Raw genomic sequence first — 14307 nt, 5'->3', positions numbered from 1 at the left:
GTGAAGGAGCAGAAGTATAGTTCATAAGGAGGAATTTTAAGGAGGGCTTTCTGCGATGCTGACAAATACTTAGTGACCTGGATGTTGGTTACAAGGCTTATGCTTTTTAATCACTACATCAAAGAAAGATGCACAGACCAATGATTTTTCTGTATGTATCAGAACAAAAGTGAAAAGGTTACAAATCAGGAAAAAAAAAAAAGATGTAAAAAAGTCAGCTGGACTTGGTAACTGATGGGGTTTGCTGGGGGAAGAGAGGAATAAAGAGACAGCCAAGGGAAACTGCCAGATTTCTGACTTGCACACCAGTTTGGGTGGGCATGCCTTTCACTGAGATAAGGAAACAGCATTTTCAGGGGAAAGATATGAAATAAAGCTTGGACATGGTGAATTTATAGTACCTTTGAGACATCCAGGCAGAGATGTCCAGTGGGCAATTAGATATGTTGATCTCGAGCTCAAAGGAGAGGTCCAGAGGAGAGAAATTTTGGATTCACCTATCAGGGAAATCATGGACAGGGAGATGACTGTTGAGGGAAAGAAGACTGACAAGAAGGTATGGGGCTGATCCCGGGTATGCCAACATTTAACGGGCAGGTACAGGAGGAGAAGCCAGTAAAAAAAACCAAAACACTGGGAAGGAACCAAGTGGTGGGAGGACTATCAAGAGTGTGTGGTGAACCATTAAGCAAAGGAAGAGAACGTCTCCTGAGTAATCAGTCACTCACTGCAGGCTGGTGCATAGTTTAGAAAGCATACGGGTTATGCACAATACTCAGCGAGCCAGTTTTTATTCCACCTCTCTCTGGCTGATTTGGGAAAAGCAACAACCAAGAGAAAACCAATGCTTCTGAAAACGGTTCTAAGTTTTCATGTTGTCTTTGGAAGTGAGAAACGAAGGCCCCTCTCACTCTTCTCCCTGATTCTCAGGACAGAAGAAGATAGAATGGAGAGAACTGTTAGGTCTGCACCACTGGGCAGAATCGCCATGAAAAGGTCAGCACACAGGTGCAGGCTCATTTTTACGTGTCTTCCATGTGACTGAAGTGGCACGAGACGCCTTCAAGAGAGGACTTCTGCTACTCCAAGGGAGAGCCAGGGCTAAACCTACTACTTGGGCAGAAAAGGCCAGAGGCAGGAGGCCAAGGCCAGATCAGCAGTCAGCCGGGGCAAATGGGCTCTCTCTGGTTACAAGGCCCTGAGCACTGATACGAATGAGTCAGACCAGCTTTGCCCACATCACAAGGGAAAGATCTAGCTGTGCTAGAAAACTGGGGAGATGGAGGGCATCCATCTCATGGCCTGGGTCAGTTTCAAACAAATGAAGCTAAACTAAATTGAGAAAAACAGCAACTCCACATAAAGCAGTGGGGCTCATTCGAGTCTTCTGTCTTGGGGTTTGGTGCTCAAGTCCTAGTCAAGAATAAAAGGCAAAGTCTGGGGGTTTTTATTGCCAGTACAAATACTTAATATAAATCTCTCCCTTAGGAACTCCAAAGACTTGAAAACAGTGGCTGTGGACTGGAGAGAATTCTAACATTCCTGGATCACACCAGAATACCATCATAAAATTTCTCAATTTCTAGTACCACATCAATCACATACAAAACAAAACACAATGGACATCTAGGTTAAATTTGCATGAGATTTAGCAACTCCAGAAGAAGCAGAAAGTCAAAATGTTTGTTCCTTGATAAAAAAGATTTTAGTGAAGGCTGTCTCCTTCCCAAATTCACCTATAAAGTCAGTACAACTCTAATAAAAATTTCAATGGGATTTTTTTTAGAGCTTATCAAAATAAATTCTAAAATTCACCTGAAACAATAAATGCATGATAATAGCCCAGAAAAAATTGAAAATGAGCATAATTGCTCTATCTGGTATCAAACTGTAGTCTATAAAGCTGCAGGGGAAAGGGGGACTGTGTAATAAAATTCTCCAGAAACATACACGAACACACCAGGGGAAATGAACAGAGCATCCAGAGGCCCTACGTATATAAGGAAATTCTTGCAGCACTTCAAACATGGACAAGTCAATAAGTGAAATTAGGAAAAGCTTGTCAGTTGAGAAAAAAGATCTCTACCCCTACATCAGACAAAACAGTAAATTCCACACAAAATGAACAAGTTAAATACGATATGAAAAAACAAATATCAAACACATGAGAATTAAAAAAAAAAAAATCTTGGGATGGTAGAGATTTTGTTAAACAAGATTAAAGGAAAAAAAAAAACAAAACTCAAAAGCTACAAAAAAGTCAAAGATGGGACCACATAAAAAGTTTAAACTTCTACATGAATAAAAACACCATATGTGAAATTAAAAGGCAAGTGAGAAGAAATTAGGTGAAAAATATGTGTAATGCATATAACAAAGGATTAACTACTGTAAACTACTGTATATCTGAAGAATTCCTGCTAACCAGTAAGAAAAAAAAAAAAAAAAAGACAACCCTGAAGGGAAAAAAATGGTCAAAGACATGAACAGGCAACATCCAGAAGGAATATGAATGTCCATTAACCATATGTCTGCACAAAAGTTAGGTTACAGACTCATCTAAAGCCTGATAAGCTATATTTTAGATGATTAAGAAATTAATTTTTTCAAAACCAAAAGAAATTATAAATATACATTCATTTGATATTAGAATGAGAAATGCCCTTCTAAATCTAAAACCTAACAAAAACAAAGAAAAATAAATTTATATACTTTAAAAAACTCCTGTTACTGCAAAAATTAATGAAATAGAAAATGGCAAAAATATTAACAAATATAATAAATTATTTATGTATTTTAAATATAGAAAGCATTATCTAAATCAATATAGAAATTCTTAGATCTATACAAGCAAGACTGAAGAAAAAACGCGAACAGTTAAAACAACGTGAAAACCACGAAACCTTGCTTATACTTGGCGGGGGGGGGGGCGGGGTTGGAAGTCAAAACAATGAGATGATATTTTTCACCCATGAAATTGATAAAGGTGTAAAAAAATGAGAATGCCCAATACTGTCAGAGATACAGGGCGCCTAATGTTCTCCTATTTACCTTACAGGTGGAATTTTTAATGATATGAGAAAAGAGTTGTGACTTGTTAAATGAGGAAAAAAGATATAAAATACATACAGTATGATCTCAGCCATATTTTAAAATAATAGCTAAGTTTTATGGACACTTTCTTCTCTTCCAGACACTGAGCTAAGACTGTCTACAGGTTATTGGTGCATTGGTGCACTTCATATTTACAATAACCCTGAGTTAGACACTTTATTATCCTCATTTTATGGAGAAACTGCGACAAGAGAGACCAAGTCATGGAGCCAAGGTTTCAACCCAGATACATCTGCTCTAGTCTGTGATTGTTACTACTAGTAGAATGGAAGGAGGAAATAAATCAAACTCCTAAGAGTTGAGTATACTCCTCTTACTTCCTATTTTGTCATGGATATTCCATTATTTTACTTCTAAATACAATGCTGCTTTCAAAAGGTCAATAATCACACAACAGTGACAACAGCATCCTTGAAATGTTGACAATTTCAGGTGCTAATGACAAAAGAAACTTTATAGATCATAATCCAGGGGATTTAAAAAAATTTTTTAAGCAAAGGAACGCTTTTCTAAGTGAAATTTTATATGGACCTACAATATGAGAAACAAATTAAAGCAGCATTTTATTCTGTTAGTGTATTTGAAAAGCTCAAATTTATAATATTTACAGTGAAACTCTTCTGCTGAACACAAACAAAGTTCTGGAAGACTGGGACAAATCTGTTTTGTTTATTGCCCAGTATTAAAAAAAAAAAAAAACCTGATTCACAGAGATTAGCAGTTACAAATAAGTCTTTGTCATTCTTTTAAAAATAGCACATTATTGCTATCTAAGGATTTATTACACCTGTCCAGAAGTCCAAGTAGAAAAATTCTAAGTTAAATCTCTAATAATATCAATGAGAATATGTGGTAACCACAAATATTTTGGTAAAACAAATATGAAGCTTAAAATATATACTAATCTGACATCAAGACATTATATACACAAAACAATCCCATTTACTGCACAATGCAATAAGAGGTGTTTATAGGAGTAAATTTGCTCCTATAATCTTACATGAACAAATAAGCAGTGGTCTGAATTTTTAAAAGAACAATATAAAGCTACAATTTTTCCAATCAACAGAATTTTTAGAAATTCAAGTACATGCACAAAGAAAGCAAGAAATGTCATTATAAGAATTGTTACCCAGTGTGGAGATTTCTTAAAAAACTGGAAATAGAACTACCATATGACCCAGCAATACCACTTCTGGGCATACACACTGAGGAAACCAGATCTGAAAGAGACACGTGCACCCCAATGTTCATCGCAGCACTGTTTATAATAGCCAGGACATGGAAGCAACCTAGATGCCCATCAGCAGATGAATGGATAAGGAAGCTGTGGTACATATACACCATGGAATATTACCCAGCCATTAAAAAGAATTCATTTGAATCAGTTCTAATGAGATGGATGAAACTGGAGCCCATTATACAGAGTGAGGTGAGCCAGAAAGATAAAGAACATTACAGTATACTAACACATATATACGGAATTTAGAAAGATGGTAACGATGGCCCTATATGCAGGGCAGAAAAAGAGACGCAGAAGTACAGAACAGACTTTTGAACTCTGTGGGAGAAGGGGAGGGTGGGATGTTTCGAAAGAACAGCATGTATATTATCTGTGGTGAAACAGACCACCAGCCCAGGTGGGAGGCATGAGTCAAGTGCTCGGGCCTGTTGGTCTGGGAAGATCCAGAGGAATCGGGTGGAGAGGGAGGTGGGATGGGAGACCGGGATGGGGAATTCGTGTAACTCTATGGCTGATTCACATCAATGTATGACAAAACCCACTGAAAAATAAAAAAAATTTAAAAATTAAAAAAAAAAAAATTGTTACCTGGCTGTTGGCATTATGGATAATTTTAGTTTTTTTCATTTTATTTTTCCTCAAATATCTTAAATACATTGCCTTTTCTTTCTTTGTTTTTTTTTAATGTTTCATTTAAAAATAGTTATAAATCACAGGAATTTGCAAAAAACTGTACAGGAAGGACCCAAAAGCCCTTCACTTAACTTCCTTCAATGGTAATATCTTACATACTTCTATGCAAGATCACAACTAGGAGAATGACCATGGTACAATCCACAGAGTTTATTAATATCTTCAGCACTTTTACATTCATGTGTGTGTTCTATGCAATTTTATCACACTTGACACTTGTAGCTTTGAGTAACAACAGTTGAGATGCAGAACAGTTCCCTCCCCACAAAGCTCCCTCATGCTGCCACCTTAACCACACCTTCCCCTATTCCTAACTCCTGGCAACAACTAATCTAGTCTTCATCTCTATAAATTTGTTATCTCAATAATGTTATATAAACACAACTGTATAGAATGTAACCTTTAAAGACTGACTTTTTTTTTTAACCTAGATAACCTAGCAGTACAAATCAGCAGTCTCATTTGTTAAAATTTAGCATGATATAACATTTGAATGTGTATCAGTGTTTGAAGTGAAGTGGAAATCGCTCAGCTGTGCCCAGCTCTTTGCAACCCCATGGACTGCAGTCTGCCAGACTCTGTCCATGGAATTCTCCAGGCCATAATACTGGAGTGGGAAACCGTTCCCTTTCTCCAGGGGATTTTCCCAAAATAGGGATCGAACCCAGGTCTCCCGCACTGCACGTGGAAATAGGTGGATTCTTTACTGTCTGAACCACCAGAGAAGTCCAAGAATACTGGAGTGGGTAGCCTATCCCTTCTCCAGCAGATGTCTCCAACCCAGACATCAAACCGGAGTCCTGCAGTGCAGGTGGATTCTTTTCCAGCTGAGCTACGAGGGAAGCCCTGGTTTACAACGTTTACAGTGTTTTAAAGTTTACAATGGTAAAAATGTGACTCAAATGCTTATGAAATCCTTGTTGTACTATCATAAAACTAGGATTCTGGGGAATGAATTCTTTAAATTAATAATCTGGTACAAATCTAGTGCAATCTAGTACAAACACAGTACAGAAGAGAAACCCATGGCACAGTGCTTCTAAGTCTTATCTATGTTTACAAGAACACGTGGCTTACAAGAATGCCTGGCTGTGCATTTTTCTGGCCAGCCTCTAGATTCCAGTCCTTTCCTGACCCAGGTAAGTTTCTGTTACGTGACAATATGACTGTTTGCTTCCCCCCACGGAACGGTCACCATTTTTGCCTTTCCACATATTTAGAATTCTTTCAGATCAGCCAGGAAATGAATCCCTCTCAAATTCTTGGTTCTGGAGATTTACCTACATCACACCCCAGGCCCAACTCACAAGTCTCTAAGTCCTTACGAATCAACGCCTCTCTCTGAAAGGAATACCCCACCCTAGTACAAATTCAAACTAACTCTTTTCCCCTCCCCTCTATACCTCCAGGTACCTAGATCCACCTTATGTTTCTTCTCTCAGCTATTCTGTTAGGTCTTCCTGATCCTCACCCCACTAGGAATCTGTTCACTAACTAGGTGTGACAAAAGCCGTTATCTCTACAAGTTTAGGCTTAGAAAGCAAACACTCCAAGGACTTACTTCTTGAACATCATGCCTTCATAGTAATGTCCTTGCTTTTCCAAAAAGATCACTCTCAATAAGTAAAAGCTAAAACACTAAACTAGGCATTTTTGACACACAGATGAAAAAAAAAAGCATAGATGTGTGTTTATTTTTTAAAATTTGGCTCATATTGGTATCACTGTATCACTATCAGATCAAATGGAATTTAAAGTAGAGGTAAAGAGGGACTTCCCTGACAGTCCAGTTAAGACTGAACTCCCACTGTAGGGAGCACCAGTTTGATTCCCGGCTGGGAAACTAAGATCCCACAAGCTGCAGAGCAAAAAATTTAAAAATAAAGTAGTGGTAAAGAGCCAGATTGCCTGGGTAAAAATGTGATCTCTGCCACTGTATTTTTAAATCAAGTTTCATTTACCTTCTGCGTACCTCCATCTTCTCATCTGTAAAATGGTGAAAAAAGTGCCCCACAAGACAGTTTTAAGAATTAAATAACATATGTAAAGCACTCAGAACACTGCCTAGCACACGGTAAACATTATCCAAGTATTAACAATTATCTCTAACACATGGCAATCCAGGCTCACCTCTTTTGTGATATCTATTCCACTTACACTCTGATGTTCATACTGCTTCTGAAATTTCCATCTCAAGGAACAATGGTCACATAAGAATCTGTGTTTTATTTATTAAATTCATCTTGATCAAAACTAACTAGCAGAACAAATTTTCTCTTACACAGAAGCAGTTACTATTAACATTCTACCAAACATGAATGTAAGCACTTAAAAGTATAGTGGTGATGGAAAGAATGCTAGCAAAGAGTAAAGTACAGATCAGAACACAGAATACAGCAGCTTTATGTTTAAAAAACTGGGAGACTAATATGTCATATTTATGCTTGTATACACATAAGAAGGCTCTACAAAGTTTAATGTCTGATTAAGGAAAGGAAGAAGTACAAGCCTGGGAGAAGGATTATGAAAGGGGTGATTCATTGTATATACTTTAGTATCTTTCAAATTTAAAGTAGTGAATATATTATTTATGTGTGTGTTAGTTGCTCTGTCATGTCTGACTCTTTGCAACCCCACCGACTGTAGCCTGCCAGGCTCCTCTGTCCATGAAATTCTCCAGGCAAGAATACTGGAGTGGGTAGCCATTCCCTTTTCCAGAGGATCTTCCCAACCCAGAGATCAAACCTGGGTCTCCTGCACTGCAGGCAGATTCTCTACCATCTGGGCCACCAGGAGAGCCCATATTATCTATATAAGAACCTAATTCTAAAAATGGAGGTGGCGGGTGGTGGTCCGTCTAAACAAGTACTCTGAAAGCTAGTCTTCTAGTCCCAAGTTGCCACTAACTCTGTTACCCTGGGCAAGTCATTTACCTGTGAGTATAGCTGGACAAAGCCAGGGACAGCAAAGATTTCTCGGTTCTAATCTAATTTCAAAAATGTATCTCAAAGAGGAGGGTAGTAAATAGATGGTACTATCTTTAAGATATGAGGGGGTACTAGTTCAACATTTTGCAAAGTAAGGTAACTTTTTGAGAACATGAACTGTCAAGCTTATTAATCTTTCAAGATTATTTCTGTCTTACATAAAAGTTCTTCTTAGAAGAAGGGGTCTAATGCAACTTACAGGAAACACCTTTAAAGAATATTCTGCACGTTATTTTGTGTCTCTTGCCATACCTTTGGAGTTGTTTAAATGGATTTTACTAAGTTTTGTGTGTTTGTTTTTTTTTTTGTTTGTTTTTTTGTGTTTTTTTTAACATGGACCATTTTTAAAAATTTTAATTGAATTTGTTACAATACTGCTTCTGTTTTATGCTTTGGTTTTTCGACCCCAAGGCATGTGGGACTTTGCTCCCTGATCAAGGGATTGAACCCATGCCCCCTGCACTGGAAGGTGAAGTCTTAACCACTAGACTACCAGGGAAATCTCTGGACTGTAAGTTTTCATACTAAAGTCTTTATACTATGCCATGGAGTGAGCAATAAAGTGCATGTGTGCATGTTCAGTTATTAAGTTGTATCTAACTCTTCATGACCTCATGGACTGCAGTCTAACAGGCTCCTCTGTCCATTAGATTTTCTAGGCAATAATATTGGGTTGCTATTTTCTTCTCCAAGGGATCTTCCCAACCCAGGGATCAAACCAGCATCTCCTGTCTCCTGCACTGGCAGGATTCTTTACCACTGAACCACCTGGGAAGCCTCAGCAATAAAATACACTAGAACAATTTACATTTAAAATATAACAAGAAACTTGTACTATATAAAGGCATTTATGATGAGACACTGCAAAAAAATAATCATTCCACCTCCAGTCAATAACAGCTGTAACTGAGTATATATTTTATTCCAAGTATCATCCATTTATTCATTCTGTGTATCCTTTTTAATCCTACCATTCATATGGCAATGTAGGTTTTAATATCCCCATTTAACAGGAGAAGCAACTATGGCTCCATGAATATGACAACTAGCCTGAGGTCATAGTCTAACAAGTGAAGAGCTAGGAGTCCACCAAAAATCTTTGGATCTGAGCTCAGTGCACTCTAGACAGGGATTAGCTGGCAGGCTGGTGCAGACTTGCAATGATGTTTTTTAGTAATTTAAATATAAATGAGGAAAAATAAAAAGAAAGTAAACTTTTCAACAAAGCTAACTGATTCAATTTAAAGGTCTTTCATGCTGAGATCCAGTTCTAATTATTTGAGTTAAAATATCCTTACTTAAAATGACAGTGACAGTAGACAGTGCATCTCTTTCGCCTCCTGCATTAGTAGGTGGGTTCTTTACCACTAGGAAGAAGCCTGGCACGTCTCTTGCAGCCTCCCAATTTGGGGGGGAATACTTCTGAAATCCAAAAAATTGGGGAACTACTTCCTTAGATAATGATGCCTTCCAAAATAACAGAGAACTTCAGTCACCCCCCCCCACCCCACCCCCCCGGACTCTCTCATTAATCTCTTATTTAACTTGGATTGGGAAATTGAAGGATTGAGAAATGGGAGTAAAGTGAGTTTCAGCAATCCAAAATTACATGAGTTAATGTAGGGTTTGGGCAGAGAACTTTCCTCAGGATTTGTTTCACTGGTTGATTTTTCTCATTCTTTATCTTCAATTCTACTCACTCAAACCTGGGCTCAAACTTTCTGTTCCTAAAATAGTCACATTCTTTACTACTACTGCTAACTGGCAATCAATACTTAAGTCAAATAATAAGAGCTACTGCTTGAGGCCTCCAATAATTTGCTTTTATTTAAAGCCTTTTTCACTCTGACAAAATAAAAAAAACTTTTAATTAGGTCTAGTCTACTACTTCCAAAAGAAAATTGGCCTATAAATCAGACTCAAGCAAATTTCCAAATTTATCTATCTCCATGTATATAGATAGATACAGTGTATATATATATATGTGTATATATATATATATATATACACACACACACACACACATATGGCTTTGCAGGTAGTTTACAAACAAGTTGATCAAACTAGATAAATTTCTTGAATTTTACTGTATACATGGCAAATAAGCTACTTATTTCTCTTATTAGCATGTCTTATTTCTTACCTCCTTTGGTGAGCAAATTTAAAATAGTCTATGTACACAGCTACACAAATATTAGTTTCAGTCACAATATATTAAATTCACATTTAAAATCATAAAGAGATCCAGATTTTTCAGTCTTAAACATAAACTTTTAATCTCACTTGATGCTATTTATATTATTTTATGGTGCCTTATTAAAATGAAATCAGAGCACAAAAACCTGTATCTCGCAGGACACATAACTGAAAATATTTAAAATCTGTACTTACTACATGACTCAAATCACTCTTCTTAAAAGGAGAGCCAATTTTAAGAACTTAAACATGCAGTCTGGATAACATAAATCACTCTTTCCATGCCCAAAACTTAAAAGATCTAGTAAAATTTATTATACACTATAATGTATTCAAAAGCTAAAACTGGTAATTATTCTGCTTAAGTTCCATATTAATCTAATATCAAAACTTATTTTATTCTCTTTTCAAACACCTGATATATACTGCTGCACAGTCTTTTCATTACATACTTATTCAGCTAACTTTGGGTGCAAGGTACTCTAAGTATAAAAGTCCTTTCCAATGGACAGTGAAAATAATATACAAATGTTTACATAAAATACACTCAGTGGTCCTCAAAAGGATATCTGAGAGTCTGGTAGGTCTATTCACTTGGTTCAAAATACCCAACAACAAATGCAAACTTTTTGTCACTTTGTTGTAGTTTAACTGTTAACTGGTATCTACGTTTTAAACACATTGTATCTAATGTGGCAATAATAACTATTTTCCCACTAAAAAGTTAAAGATGAGAAAGAGTACCTGGCTCGCTAAGAACATTAAGTGGAAAAGATCCTCAGCCTGGAGCTTGTAAATAGTAACAAGACAAACTCCAAAGCTAGGTTGTTCATATAATCACCAATATGTAGGTCAAAATAACTAGTGAGCTATATACATTACTGTCTGCCTAGTAAGTTACAGAGCAACAGGAGAGGAAGAAACTGCTCAAACGTGACTACCGCTAACAAACTGAAAATATTAGGCATAGTATGTCTCTATTAACAGTGCAATCTGTATAACCTTTTACTTTTGCTACTTTTAAAAAAGGAACCCTCCTCAAAAAAAGAAAAAAAAAGAGCCGCCCCTTTAAAGATGTAAATTCCTCTTTTTTTCAAAGTAATTTGCCTAGGAAAATCTAACGTATAAAATAAACTGTAACAGATAAATCAACTACAACATGCTTAAAAACCTAAGATTATCAGTAAAACAAACCAATCCCTCCAGTTTAGCAATCTATGTATTTTTAATCTTCGGTGGGTATTTCATTATAATAACCGTCAACGTTTAAAAGTCACCCTTATTCCCCAAACATCGTCATCACACAAGACATATTTTACTGAAATTAAGCTGAAACTAGACCCAAACTCAGGCCACCAGGCACCCTGAAATATACGAGGGGGAATCCAAGAAATCAGATATGTTGAGTGCCGGTATCTTCTTCCAGAGTAGGGTCAAATTCGTGTTTGCCCGCAAATGTCACTGTCTCAAGAAGTCTGCAAAATTCCCATCAGCGCTCCAGAGTACAAAGAGGCCTGACCACGGAAACACCTGTCCTAGCACCGGGAAGACATTGGGAAATGCAACGTCCGAGCCCACGCCGGCCGCACAGCCTAGGGCAGCAGCGGCGACCCCGGACGAGGGGTGGACACTGACCTCACGGCTCCTTCGGGCAGGGTCCCGCACCCCCGACCCGCCTCCCGGGGCGAGAACCAGGAAATCTGTCATGCCGGCCGGGACCCACCCTCCGTGAACCCCACTCGCCCCTTCCCAGCCTCCCCAACTGCTCCCGGTCCGCTCCGGCCTCCCCGGCTGCACTCTGCCACCTCATCCCTCCCTCCTCGTCGGTCTCGCGGCACCGCCACCTCAGCCCCGGCGGCCTGCACTCCGGCCGCCCCCCACCCCGGGCCGCCGCTCCCCCTCGGCCCCGGCCGCGGCCCCCTGACCGGCTCGCGGCGCCGTCGGTCCCTTCGCGGCCCGGTCCCCGCCGCCCCCCCAGGCCCGAGCTCCCGCCGCGCGCTCCCCACCCCCAGCCTCCGCCCTCGCCCCGCTCGGCCGCTCCCGGCCCGCTCCCCCCAGCCGGGCTACCTGGAGGCAAGGGCGGCGGAGCACTTCACCCAGGGCCCCAGGTCGCAGAGGGCCCGGTGCTCGGGGTCCCGCTCCTTCTCTCGCTCCACGTGGTAGGCGTAGATGGAGAGCAGGATCCCGGCGGCGCACACTGCATACCGAGCCACCCGCTCCCAACGCGGCACCGACACTCTCAGCAGGACGGGCGCCGCCATCTTCCCCCCTCCGCCGCCGCCGCCGCCGCCGCCGCCTCCTTCACCGCCGCCGCCGCCGCCTCCCTCCGCCTCCACCTCAGCCGCCGCCGCCCGTCGGGGCCCGACCCAGCCGCTGCCGCTACCGCCACCGCCTCCGCCGCCGCCGCCACCGCCGCCGCCGCCGCCTCGCCCCATTGGCTCGACCGCCTCCTCCGGGCCCCGCCCCCACAGGCGCGCGGCCCAACCGCCCCGAAAGGAGAGAGCCCGACCGGGCTGGGAAGGCGCGCGCGGGCGCGGAGGGAGGGGGCGGAGCGCGCAACCGCCCGAGAGGCCGGCCGGCGGGCGGAGCCAGAGGCGGCGCGGCGCGCGCAGCGGGCGGGGCCGAAGAAGGGGCGGGGCCATGAGGTGGTGGGCGGGGCTTTCGGGCGGGAGGGGCGGGGCGAGCAGGGGTTGGGAGGGGCGAGCAGGGGTTGGGTGGCGCCAGCGGGTCGTATAGGGCTGGGTGCGAGGAATAAATTTCAAAGATATCAACGTGTGCGACTGGATAAGCCCTTGGCCCCACCTCCTGGGGGTCTAATCAGTGGCCATACTTTCCGCCTTTTTTTGTCCATCACTTGATATTTTCTCACCCAATCCAAATTAACCTTGGCCATTGGCCAGAACTCCAGAGCCAAGCTCTACAGCCACCCTTACATTCCCTAATGTTCTCCATCACCACCTCCACGCACTTCGTATTCAACAAGTGCAAACTGAACTATTTTTTAAAATTATTTCTGAATGCCTTGCTTCCCTGTGAGCTGAATTTGAGATGGCTTAACTAAAGAAGTCTGAGAGTCGAAGAATTGATGCTTTTGAACTGTGGTGCTGGAGAAGAGTTTTGAGAGTCCCTTGGAGTGCAAAGAGATCAAACCAGTGAATCCTAAGGAAAATCAACCTTGAATATTCATTGGAAGGACTGATGCTGAAGCTGAAACTCCAATACTTTGGCCTCCTGATGCGAAGAACCGACTCATTGGGAAAGACCCTGATGCTGGGAAAGATTAAAGGCAGGAAAAGAAGGGGATGACAGAGGATGAGATGGTTGGATTGTGTCACTGACTCGATGGACATGATTTTGAGCAAGCTCTGGGAGTTTCTGATGGAAAGGGAAGCCTGTGTGCTGCAGTCCATGGGGTCCCAAAGAGTCAGACAGGACTGAGTAACTGAATTGAACTGAAAACATAGAAAACAATAGTTCCTACATCAAATGTTGTTGTCAGAATTACTTACAGGTTAAGAACTTGAGAACAAGATGGCAGGGGTGGGGAAAGTCGCCAGCATTCATGAGCTACTGAACAACAACATACAACAAATGAACTAAAAAATTAGGATGAAGAAAAAGCCTATTCAAAATATAAGGAAAGACCAGGAGTAAGAACATAGACAAGCAGGCCATAGAGTATCATGTAATAATTTAAAACTGAGCCACAAATCTGGCTCTGAGCTTCCTGGTGGCCAAAACTAAAAGAAAAACACATGTATGTTATTCTCACTGTCTCTGAGAAACATATTGTTCTGCTAGCTTTTTCCTGGTTGTAACTGCAAGGAGATCCAACCAGTTCATCCTAAAGGAAATCAGTCCTGAATATTCATTGGAAGGACTGATGTTGAAGGTGAAGCTCCAGTACTTTGGCCACCTGATGCAAAGAGCTGACTCATTTGAAAAGACCCTGATGCTGGGAAAGATTGAAGGTGGAAGTAGAAGGGGATGACAGAGGACGAGATGGTTGGATGGCATCACTGACTCAATGGACATGAGTTTGAGTAAACTCCGGGAGTTGGTGATGAACAGGGA

General features: G+C 41.0%; 1 protein-coding gene across 1 annotated transcript in view; it reads right to left on the bottom strand.

Annotated features, from left to right (window-relative positions):
* The window catches only part of VKORC1L1 (vitamin K epoxide reductase complex subunit 1 like 1), a 56941-nt gene extending 44312 nt beyond the window's left edge, over positions 1-12629 (bottom strand). The window contains exon 1 of the mRNA XM_065924759.1: positions 12301-12629. Coding sequence (XP_065780831.1) covers positions 12301-12494 — 194 coding nt within the window. The 5' untranslated portion in view covers positions 12495-12629. The remainder of the gene's footprint in view (positions 1-12300) is intronic.
* Between the last annotated feature and the right edge of the window lie 1678 nt (positions 12630-14307).

The sequence above is a fragment of the Muntiacus reevesi genome, chromosome 2 (assembly GCF_963930625.1).
Source record: "Muntiacus reevesi chromosome 2, mMunRee1.1, whole genome shotgun sequence".
Taxonomy (NCBI): Eukaryota; Metazoa; Chordata; class Mammalia; order Artiodactyla; family Cervidae; genus Muntiacus; species Muntiacus reevesi.
This window is presented reverse-complemented; position numbering and strand designations above follow the sequence as displayed.